At 39.0% G+C, this 12,508-nt stretch overlaps 1 protein-coding gene across 30 annotated transcripts in view; it reads left to right on the forward strand.

Annotated features, from left to right (window-relative positions):
- The window catches only part of SORBS2 (sorbin and SH3 domain containing 2), a 235,546-nt gene that overhangs the window by 193,456 nt on the left and 29,582 nt on the right, over window positions 1-12,508 (forward strand). For 29 of the 30 annotated variants that reach the window (XM_064369679.1, XM_064369624.1, XM_012452826.2 and 26 more), the window contains 3 exons: window positions 1,066-1,180; window positions 1,268-1,396; window positions 3,801-3,998. In XM_064369679.1, the coding sequence (XP_064225749.1) occupies window positions 1,066-1,180; window positions 1,268-1,396; window positions 3,801-3,998 (442 nt within the window). Of the gene's footprint in view, window positions 1-1,065; window positions 1,181-1,267; window positions 1,397-3,800; window positions 3,999-8,030; window positions 8,784-10,824; window positions 11,011-12,508 lie in introns of all 30 variants that reach the window. The other variant, XM_064369617.1, reaches the window with a different exon arrangement.

The raw sequence follows: 12,508 nt of genomic DNA on the forward strand, positions 1-12,508 counted from the left end.
AAATTATAAACTCCAAATCAAATATACCTACAATTTTCTTAGAAACAGCCGAAGTGGCAAAATATAGTTAATGTCTTGAAACTATTTTTATTTTTTATAAACAGAAGATAGACGACAAACATTGGCACGTCTTTGCACTTAAAACACATTCTTTGTGCCCCACTGAAAATTAAAAGTATAAGATCTTTTCTGTCACACAAAATAAATTCCTTATCAAGATATTCTATTTAAATACCTGTCAACCAGCTTCAAAGACCCACAAATAAATCTGTTCTGGTGTTGGCACTTCTATTCTGAGGCTACATGATATTTGTTTTCCTTCATGGAAGCTTTAGTACATCAGAAGAGGCAGAGGCATTAGTAACTAGCTGACTAGCTTCAGGACAAAAAAAAAAAGTCAGAGCAGAACTATTCATTCTTTTTACCAAGCTTCAAAATGCCTCTTCTATGAACTAATGATAAAGTAGCAAGAGTCTGTCCCCTCCTTTAAACTTCATATTAATCTGTCTGTGATTTGTATCCAATGGGATGTTTATACTTACTCTTTTCTTTTTTTTTTTTTTTTTTTCTGAGACAGTCTTGCTCTGTCACCAGGTGCCAGACTGGAGCGCAGTGGTGCAATCTCGGCTCACTGCAACCTCCGCCTGGGTTCAAGCAATTCTCCTGCCTCAGCCTCCCAAGTAGCTGGGACTATAGGTGCACGCCACTGCGCCCAGCTAATTTTTGTATTTTTAGTAGAGAAGGGGTTTCACCATGTTGGCCAGGTTGGTCTCGATCTCTTGACCTCGTGATCCACCTGCCTCGGCCTCCCAAAGTGCTGGGATTACAGGCATGAGCCACGCCCGGCCTATACTTACTCTTTTTGAAATCATTTCTAAAGTTATGTTATAAGTCCATTCTAAGAATGTGCAAGGATAATTCTTATCCGAGTCAACTCAATTTTAAATTGGATTCTTTAATATTGTAAGTATATTTCCCAAACAAATGCAGATCTAGCGACAGTGTTGATGTTGAGAATCATTGCTGTACATCCCAAAAAAGACCATTTAAACATGTCTCTTCCAGGGAGTTGTCTTTTAAGAAAGGAGATACTGTCTACATTCTCAGGAAAATTGATCAAAATTGGTATGAGGGAGAACACCACGGAAGAGTGGGCATTTTCCCAATCTCGTACGTAGAGGTGAGTCCTCTCTCCCTTTCTCTCTTGGATGATAGTTGTTTCAAAGGTCACCACAGGTTCAAGAATAAATGGCTATTTCCTTCATAGAAACTCATACCTCCTGAGAAAGCCCAGCCCGCAAGACCACCTCCGCCAGCCCAGCCTGGAGAGATCGGAGAAGCTATAGCCAAATATAACTTCAACGCAGACACAAACGTGGAGCTGTCACTCAGAAAGGTAGCCTGGCTGTGTTGTATTTGTTTGCTTGTTTTTGTCAGTGCGTTTGAAAAGGCTGTATATCTTCAAAACTAAAATAGGTTATGTTTTTCTTCAGACATCTTTGTGTTTTTTCTATTTTCTACAAAGGACTCCTTAAGGTAGCCCGGAGTCACAGTTCCCTGCTGGTCCCTGTGTCCTTTCAGAGGAGTTCCCCGAGGGACACCAGGCTTCTCTGGGGCCTCCCTCTGTGGCTCAGTCTGGGAAGCCGGGCACAGGGCCGAAAATCAGGGAGTTATACATTCAGGAGCACCAGAAGGAAAGAGCACTTTGATACGCTTCAAAATAGTGTTTTGCTGCCTTATTTACCAATCTTTTTTAAACAAGATATTCCAATCCTTATCTTCCTCTGTCTTGGAATGTAGGAAGGGTCCTAGGTGATGAAGATCCTTCCTCTCGGGGAGCCGCTTGAGGAGCTGTCTGTACAGTGCTCTTTCCTGGCTCTTCCTCATGATTGACCCAGGCTTCTCTGGCATCCCATCCAATCCTAGTGTCTCTTCTTAATCATATCAAAAGACTCTTTTAACCTGCTACTTTCCATCACTGAGAATGAGAAATGAACTATTTTTATTGCTTTCTAAACATGACATATATTTGTGTGAGGTAACTGCCTGTCTGCACACATGCACATGAGATAGTAACATTCAGAGTGGTTCTAGGACCTCCCACGCCTACTAGTGAATTCCTTAGCCAGGTGCGATGAAGGGCAATGCCATAGTTCTGGTTTGTTCTGATCCTGGCAGAACCTTGTCTCATTCTCTCCTTTCAGTCCTAATTCTGCATCATCAGCCGATTCCGTCTTTTCTACCCTCTGGGCTGCACCACCGGGCATGAGAACCACAGAGCATTACATGAACTCTGTCTCCTGTTCCATGCTTTACAGAAAGGCTTCACCAAGGCATCTTATAGCTCACACACAGCCTAGTAACTGCCTGTTCTCAGTATATTAGAAAATCAGTGCAATTTTAAGATTTGGGGAGACCGACTTTTCTTCAGTATGTTCTGCTCTGTGGTGGTGAAGCACACAAAATAAACCATGCAGCATTTTGACAGAAAGAGAACTTTGAAGTGCTACTCAGGGTAGAAGTTCTTGGGTAGCACCTGAAGAAGGTGCTATCCATCGGACTGAGATTAATGACTGTTTCAGCTCCGTCACACAAGCAGGCGCAGCTGCCCACGCTTCTGTATCACCTGCTGAATACAGCTGCAGTTTTTGCCCTGTAGCACCAACTTGCCTGCCTATTTCTAGGATGCATGTAGTTTTGAGTTAAAGTTTAAACTGAGTTCTGTAGCATTGGCTCGGTCACTGCAGATGGAAGGAATACTGATTGTAGAAAGTTCTATTATGGTGAAAGCCAAGGGGTCTATTCAAATATTTAATGACAAGTGTAGAATGGTCACCAACTACTCAGATCAATGCTGGGTTTGCATTGTCAGGGTGAAGACCAGGGGAATGCCAGTCTTGTCACAGCTATTGATATTCTAGGGTGCTGTCTTTCCCCATCCCTTTAGTTCATTCTGTCACTACTTAGCTCATGTAGGTTAGAGAAGAAAATGAGCCAGGCATGGTGGCTTACGCCTGCAATCCCAGCACTTTGGGAGGCTGAGGCAGTCAGATCATTTGAGGTCAGGAGTTCGAGACCAGCCTGACCAACACGGTGAAACCTCCTTCTCTACTAAAATACAAAAATTAGCCGAGTGTGGTGGTGAGCGCCTGTAATCCCAGCTACTCGGGAAGAATTGCTTGAAACCAGGAGGTGGAGGTTGCAGTGAGCCAAGATAGTGCTACTGCACTCCAGCCTGGGTGACAGAGTGAGACTCCTTCTCAAAAATAAAAATAAAAATAAAAATAAAAATAAAAATAAAAATAAAGTGGTGTGCCATTCGATGTTATCCCTTCTAGAAGCGTTTTCTGTGACCCATTTCAGACACACTCTCACAGCAAGGTGTGGTGCACTTTCTGAAGCTCTTCCTATAGAAGGCCAAGGCACTGAATGTGCCAGAGATAACATAATGCTACTGTCATTGAGACGTTACCTGTTACACTATTCTGCTTTTTGAAATAACTTAGACAAGTAATTTCACACAATACCAGCATGAGCAAGTATAAACCCGTTCACATTAACCAAGCATCCTTAGGGAAGATTCTAATGTCCTGAATGGACAATTTAATTACATATATGTTGATAATGTGTATTTTTCTAGTAAGCACTAGGACTTTATTTGCAGGCCCCTGATCAAACAAAAACTGAACATATAAAACTTTCCCAAAAGGAAACCTATCGTTTCATAGAAAACACTGACAATTATATTTTCATGTTATTCTATTTCTATTTCTAATGCATTTTTCTCATATTCATAACAGGGAGATAGAGTTATTCTTCTTAAAAGAGTTGATCAAAACTGGTATGAAGGTAAAATCCCAGGAGCCAACAGACAAGGCATCTTCCCTGTTTCCTATGTGGAAGTCGTCAAGAACACAAAAGGTGCTGAGGATTACCCTGACCCTCCAATACCCCACAGCTATTCTAGTGATAGGATTCACAGCCTGAGCTCAAATAAGGTAAGAAGATACTCTGTCTTGTTCATGTAGTATTGGGAGCTCCAAGTAAGACAAGCGGTATGTGATTTTAGGATATTAGATTAGAATATCACATCTATTGCAGAGAAAGAGATTTACATATTATGTTTCTACGTGTGTGAGTGCAACATCAGTAAATATAACAATTTTTCTCAAACAGGTGCTGGCATAAAGATTTCATGATTAATTTTGCTTATTTCATTTCCAAATTAAATATCAAAAGAGAAAGACAAAACAATAATATCATAAAGTCTTGCATGACATACATCTGTACTCCTATGTACATAAATGTTTTCTAAAAGTTTTTTCTACAGCTTGATTTTCATATATGTAAATTTTATGTATATAATATGATCTAGTTATAAATAAATACAAGTATATATACATATATACAATTATGATTTATATTATACTTTGAAATATAAATATATACAACATAAAATACTATGTATATCTCAAAATGGTATATCACAAGAACACATGGTTATTAGGTTCACAAATATAAACAAGTTTTTTATATGGAAAGTGAGCTAGAGCAAAAATTTTTAATTAGAGTTGATAAGTCAATTTGTGTATTAGCCTGAATGAAAATATTGTAGGTTATTATAAGTCCTCGAGTTTATTTTATTAGTTTTAGGAGAGGTGTATGCCAGTCCTACTGTTTCACTTGAGCGGGCTAAAGATGATTATAGTTCTCAATATGTAATTTAAAAGAGACTTTGCTTCCTTAATTGGTGAATTTATGAAAAGGCCATTTGACAGTCTATACTCACAATGTTAAATTTTTTCTTATTTGTCTGCTGAATTATATTCTCTTTATGAATGGCATTTAAGGATTTATTTCTCATTAACTTCTAAGAATAAAAATTGCCAATTACTTCCAAAATGTTGTAAGTACTTCCCAACATTTAAAAAATGTATTAAGTTGCATAATTGATTAATGATTTTAATTGAGATCAAGGCTGAGACATAGAAAGCTAAACCATGTCAGCTGGCCAAGCCAAAAAGTTTTCCAGAATCTTCTTAAGTATATTTACTTCATTACCAGAGCTTAGCATCTTTCCTTCAGTATTTTCTGCTGATAAAAGATAAGAATCTCCATGCATATATTTGTCTTATCCACCATTCAGTCATCTTTAAAAAACTATCACAGAAATTTCAAAGCAACTGTACCTTCAAATAAAATGAGGAAAGAAGAGCATGTATCTACAAAAGCTCATTAAACATCTAACAAATTATTCCATATGTCCTAATTAACAATGGCAATATAATATTTTCAGTTCCAGTCTTCGCTGTGAATATAATTTAAATGTAATTGAATATATTTTCAAGTTTTTAAAATAATACCAGATTTTAAATAGAAAATTTCACTAATAACTAGTGTTTTATTGCTCACTGCTGGGGAAAGAATATGTTGAGAAGCTTATGTCTGTAATTTGAAATAAATACTTAATGGTTTTATCCCAGCTGATAATCCATGCTGTGATGTCACAGGCTTAATGAAGAAAACTTCTTAGTAGTGACAATCATTTTTAGAAAGATAAATATAATGTATTTCTAAATGATGACATTCAAAATATACTAAATGCTATAGAACCTATTTTCTAACTGATATTTACAGAGAGAACTCATTAATAATTTATAAATTACTCTGGCGACACATTTAAATCACATTTCTTGACACACTGTCTTCGTCTTAGGGGAGACTAAAATGTAAGTTGATATTCTTTCTGATATTTCTGCTTTTCGTGCTTTGCAATCCAATTCTAGTGCTTTTGAAAAGCAATTGTATGGTTTTTGTATCATAGGTATAGTTTGGTGATATAGTTATACCAGGATGCCTCATTTGGCTTTGGTGTAAGCAAGTCCATCGTAAAGCTAAGCAGTTTAACCTACAAATATGTGTTTTGGTGACTGTGATGGTGATGGCACTAGAGTAGTAGCAGCAGGAGACAGCAATGGTGATGGTGGCAGTAATGACAAGGGAATTTAAAGAGCTTTCTTTCTCATCCACGTAATATTCCTGGCATAATAGAAAGTGAAAGTGGAAACTTGGTGATTTTAAATTATTATATATTTCACAGACTTTCCAAATCCTTTTTTTTTTTTTGAGACAGAGTCTCGCTCTGTTGCCAGGTGCCAGGCTGTAGTGCAGTGGCGCGATCTCGGCTCACTGCAACCTCTGCCTCCCGGGTTCAAGCAATTCTCCTGCCTCAGTCTCCTGAGTAGCTGGGACTACAGGCACATGCCACCACACCCAGCTAATTTTTGTATTTTTTAGTAGAGATGGATTTCACCATGTTGACCAGGATGGTCTCGATCTCTTAACCTCGTGATCCGTCCGCCTCGGCCTCCCAAAGTGCTGGGATTACAGGCGTGAGCCACCGCGCCCGGCCTCCAAATCTATTAAAAACTTTCGTGTTATGTAACAAAGGGTATAAAATAGAACTCTAGCCAGTAAGGAAACTTCTGTAGACTGTTGAATGAGACTTGAGTGGTTTATATGTTATTGAAAACTCAACATCTACAGGACTTAATAGGAGGAGCTGTCTACCCAGGCACAAACCACACATGCAGTCTCGCTGTGTGTCAGCAGCTAAGCAGCCTGGGTCCTGAATCTTTATTAAGATGCTCATCTTATGTGACATTTATGTCATCCCATGATGAGTTGAGTTTTAAAAAAAGAAAAAGCTAAATAAATCCAATTAATACCCCATTCCTATTAGAGAACACAGGAGTCCAAAGTTCCGTGGGAAATGCATCACCCACTTACGCACACTAGGGCCCCAGGAGCAAAAGGGCCAGCTCCCTGTGTAAAGTGTTATCCTAAACAATCAGCTGGAAGATGTGTCTCCAGAATCTTTTTGGAGACTTTTTTCTTTCCAAATCAAAGGCATCTACCTGGAAAGATGTAAAGTGAAAGGTCCCTTTCTCAAGGCCTTTATGCGCAGAGCAGGCAGCATTTTCTCTAGTCCAGCAAGAGTAGATAAAGTTATTGCAGTGTTAGTAAATGGCACTTCTGGAGCTACGTTTTTTAACTTTTAATTTTTATGGGCATATGTGGGGTGTATATATTTATTAGAACTACTTTTAATGACTTTGCATAAAATTTTAAATTTATTATTTTGTTTACCATATCCAAAATGTCTCAGTAATACTACATATACAGAAGTATATTTTTACTTCAGGAGATTAAGCTTCATAAATCATACCTCCTCTGATTTACATAAATGTCAAACTTGGAAAGAGAATGGGATCCTTAAGCAGAAGCTTTCTCTGCCTTTAGCATCAAATGGGCTCTTTCTGTGTAAACATTTACTTTGGATTTTTTTAGACTTTGAAGCAGTAGTTATGTAAGCTCAGCTTCATTCTGATCATGGGTTCCTGTCTTTGAAACATACTTTTCAGAATGTATTCACTTAGAAATCCGTTAACATATCATGGTCTAAAATACTTTATTCATAGGTTCTAATCACCTTGCAAACCTAAGTGGGAACATTGTCAGAGTTTAAAAGATTGGGCTATACTGTTGGAAAAAAAAGAACATTACACAAATTCAGGAAATAAAAAAGATTTAACTATTGGTTTTCATTCTACATTACATTTCTTTGGAGTCATTTATACTACTAAATCAACATCTGGAAACTTGTAATATCTTTTCAACATAGTTTAAAGTGAGTAAGCTATTCAGTCTCTTAGGTTTTCCTGTTCTTTTAATCTCTATATCATCTTCATCTTATTTGACATTTAAGACCCCTTCCAAAGCTAGTAGGGTTTCATTGTTGAAGCAGCTTCTCTAATGAAGGTAAATGATTTTATGTATTTAAATTTCAGCAAAATATCTTCAAATCTAGATGTCTAAATGTCTTTAAATCTGTCCATGTTAAACATAAAATTATTTTCGTATTCGCCACCACATCTTTTCTGCATTTCTTCATCTCTATGTTTTGATGCATTATTATTATTTTCTTACTTTATTTTTTCTTAACTTCATAATCCGTGCTCACTTCCAAGCTGGCTTCCAGTGAACCAGCCCCTCCTCCCACCCACACAGCCTCACCTGGCTCACATAAAGGAGCTCTTCGGGGAACTGCCCAGGGCTGGTTGTCCCTGACAGCCTTGTGTCCACCAGCAAACCCTTTGGCCCCAACACCACCTCCTTCCCTGGACAACTTCTTGGATGAATTGGAGAAGCTTGGTGCTTTAACCTTGTCAGCTGACCAAGCCGAACCAAACATCCTAGAGGACCTCAGCCTGGAAATTAAGGAGGAACCTGCTGTCCCCCTCCGGTTGCCTCCAGCGTCTGCGCCGGCCGAGTCACCTTCCACTGGCGCGGGTGTGGCCTTGGCTGCAGGCCAGCCTTACCATGCAGAGCCACTTCAGGATCCCATAACCACAACTCAAAGCAAGTTTGCAGATTTGAGAAAAATGAGAAGGGGCTTTTCAGATCCTAAAAAGGTGCCAGAAGTCCTAGGGGACAAGTTTGTGGCCTCTGCATGCACCAGCGTGGGTTCCTTGCCCACACCCCTTCCCGTCATTGGAGAGGAAGATGAGGGCATCTATGAGGGGATCGTGTCAGGCATCCAGAGAGGGCCGCCAGGACCTCAGGAAGGAGATGCCCGGTGGTGTGGCCATGATGGGACAGAGGGGACCCCACGCCTGCACATTGAAGAGGAGGAGGAAGAGGAGAAACCTGACTCCTTAGCCACCCCCACAGATTCTAGGATCCCCAAGGAGGACAGCAATGCAGCAAAAACCAGTAATGAGGTATTTTAATTTTGCCTAATCACTGAAGAACTAACCTGCCTTACTATGATTAGCTATTACAGTTAATCATATTAATAAACATCTGTTTTGACACTGCCTAACAGGGCTTTATAAATAAAAAACACAAACACTATGTAAGCTGGGGGAGGAGTGGGTATATCAAAACACACCACATTTAATTAAATGATGTAAATATGTGATATAATTCCATCATCCCATTATTTCTTTAGGACCATGAACTTATATTTTAAAATTATGTGTAATTTACATAGTCTTTGTAATCTTCCAATATTAATAATAATGATAGCTAATAGTTGAGCTCTTACTGAGTATCAGATACTATTCTAAGAACTCTACATCTTTAATCTTCAAAACCCAGTGAGGTGTGTGATATTGTCATCCCCACTTTAGAGATGAGGAAATTGATGCACAGAAATGTGTCCTATTCCAAGATGAGAAAACTATACACCATACCTTTGGTATAATGGCACTTTTCAAAAATAACAATGATAATAATAAAGAAAACAGAAAAAGAAAAACAGCAATCTGTCCCCTTATGATTTTCTAAAGAGGTCATCCTCTTTATGTTGACTTCATGTTGACTACTTAAGAATTGGGTACTGTATCTTCACGTTACAAAGAACCTTGAACAATGGTTTTAATCAGGAAAGGCAGGAAATACCTGGAAACTTTAGCTTGCAAACCTCTCTTAAAACAAAAAGCAAGCCTGTAATCCCAGCACTTTGGGAGGCTGAGGCAGGGAGATCACTTGAGGTTAGGAGCTTGAGATCAGCCTGGCCAACATTGCTACTAAAAATACAAAAACTAGCCAGACATGGTGGCAGGCTCCCAGATACTCGGGAGGCTGAGGCAATGAGCAGAGATCATGCCATTGCACTCCAGCCTGGGTGACAGAGTAAGACTCCATCTCAGAAAAAATAAAATGAAACTTGAGGCCAGGCATGGTGGCTCACACCTGTAATCCCAGCACTTTGGGAGGCCAAGGCAGGCAGATCATCTGAGGTCAGGAGTTCAAGACCAGCCTGGCCAACATGGTGAAACCCCATCTCTGCTAAAAATACAAAAATTAGCCTGGTGTGGCGTTGGATGCCTCAGGATGTAACCCCAGCTACTCAGGAGGCTGAGGTAGGAGAACTGCTTGAACCCGAGAGGGACAGATTGCAGTGAGCAAAATTGTGCCATTGCAGTTCATCCTGGGCAATAAGAGCAAAACTCTGTTTCAAAAGAATAAAAAAAAAGAAAGAAAGAAACTTGCTCCCTCAAATGTATCCTGTGAATTAAGAAGCAAGTATAATTACTGGCAATTGTGGAAGTTATGAAATAATAGAAAGCATGGTTCATATTACACCACTATCCAAGTCATTCTCTTTCCTAGTTCCTCTATTTCAAAATAGCCTGGCTATGCCTGCATTTGTGTAAAACAAACACATTATTTAATAGCAGATAGATACTTCATTGCAATAAGTCAAGCATGTCTCTACACCAATTATTTCAATAACTAATTTTCCTTTCAAATCAGTCAATTTTAAGGTGATCAGATGCGTGGCTTTGTTGGCAGGCAGTGCTGTTTGTTGCAGACAGTACCCCAGGCTGGCTCATCCTAGCACCAGCTCACACCCTGCACGCGGGGGCCATGGCTTCCCCAGCTTTGTGACAAACTGACTATTTATAGTTGGTGACCTACTTTACAAGCAAGTTACAAAGAGTCATTGCAGGGTTTTAAATACTTTTTTCCTTCACTTTTAGAAGGAGCCACATAGAAATGTATTATAAAAGTATGGAATATAGGTGCTCCTATTTCCAGCCACCCATATCCGAAAAATTATACTGATCACACCCACTGAGGATTTTAAATCAAATTCAAGAGAGGAAGTTAGTGCTTTCAAAGCAAAAAAAAGTGTCATAAATATAACTTCCCAAGATTATTGGTAACTTTAAAATGATTTGGGGTTAGAGGATATTCTGTAACCTCTTTCTGGGCACAAGCGTAATCACGTCTTGTCTTTCCTCAATATTTAAGCCACCGTCATTTTCTTCAGGAGAGCGAGCAACCACACCCTTTCCCAGCCACCTGCTTTCTTCCCCTCCATTTCATTCTCTCTTGGCCTCTGTTTCTGACCTGGACTCCACACTTTCTCAGCCCTGCTCACCTCCTCTCCTCCCTAAATATTCTTATCAACAGGAGATCAATCCACCAAAATTAAAGGTAACTGCATCTTGAGTGTGGTTCGTTGCATGTCTTCAGTAACTTAATCAGTAAGATGTATGCTCTCAGGTTTTGCCCTCTCACAAGACCTAAGAAGTTTTATAAATAGTAATTGCTAACTTTTAACATCTTTAGCATGGCTTCTATCCAAACATTTAAAAGATGCAATTGCATAGCAGCTATACCCAGACTGAGGGGAAAAACAAACTGAAATGCATATCAGAATAAAAAGGAATGATTAGATTTTTTTCAGTTGAGCGTCAGCATGAGAACCATCACATTCAAAGGCGTCTCAGCTCAGTGCCTGTCTCGCTCCATCCCCTCTCAGTGGACTCATTGACTCCATCATCTTCCGCCCATCAGCAGGCTCAGCAGAGCCTGGAAACAGGACGATCTTTGGCACTGAGTGTCTTGAGACTTGTTCTTCCACAAAAGTAAATTCATGAGGATGTGGGAAGGATCATCCTTTTGTAGCAGTTGCCAAAGCATCCATCTCTGAGACTTGCAGGCTGACAGCTCTGCTGGTATTTAACCTAAAGATACCATTTTTAAAAAATTATCTTAACAAAATGAATGACTTGCCTTGGAAGGAGATTTAATGACAACCACAGCATGAAATTAGTCCATCACAGAAATGTTCTCCTTCTGTGTTTAGAATGATCCTGAAACATTTTCCTCTAGACAAAAGGTGACAGACTTCAAATAATAACTCACCCTCACATTCAATCTTTTGAATGTGAAATGAGAGCCTCTGCAGATAAGTAAAAATTCAGGGCTCTGATACAGCTAATGTTCTATATTAGGAAGTGCCGTTTATACGATCTCAAAATCACGATCACCAAACCCGTTCGCTGACATGGTCTACATGCTCCTGTTAGGTGTGAAAGGAACTTTGTAAAAAATTGAACACTTTAAAGACTAATTGTTTTTTGCTCTTGGAGGTTTTTTTCTTAGCTGGCAAAAAATGATTAGAAAATGTTTTAAATAATGGCACTTTACATGATGCCTAAGGCCAAGAATTTCTCTTTTTTTCCCCTCTTTCTGTGGCTTTATTTTTAAGGCCAAGGTATTTATTTCTTGTCTTTTTTTACTGGTTTTTCAGACTTTAAGCTTAATCAATAAGAGGTAAAGTAGCTTTAGCATCTGAGTTCTCTAATTTAGAAAGATAGAGGACGCACGATTGTAGTATAAGGACAAAGCCAGGGTGTAAAAAGGTTTGTTCTGTGAGGACCGAACCCCTGTCGTACCTTCTTCAGGTTTCAGTTGTTTGCAGAATGGCATGAGAGAACGGAGATTTTCACAACAACTAATAACTACATGACATACTTACAACCACGGCAAAGCAAAGTGGTTCTTCTCTATTTTATCTCCCATGTAGGAGCAAATCTTGATTTTTGAATCTCCCACTGAGTGTTTCTAAACCTTATAAATCTATTTTATAGTCATCGAAAGAATATATTCACTGAAGTTATTTGTGCCTGTAAATTTAAGTACAAAT

Source organism: Aotus nancymaae, unplaced genomic scaffold (genome assembly GCF_030222135.1).
Source record: "Aotus nancymaae isolate 86718 unplaced genomic scaffold, 86718_ANA_hifiasm-v0.15.2.pri h1tg000006l, whole genome shotgun sequence".
Lineage (NCBI taxonomy): Eukaryota > Metazoa > Chordata > Mammalia > Primates > Aotidae > Aotus > Aotus nancymaae.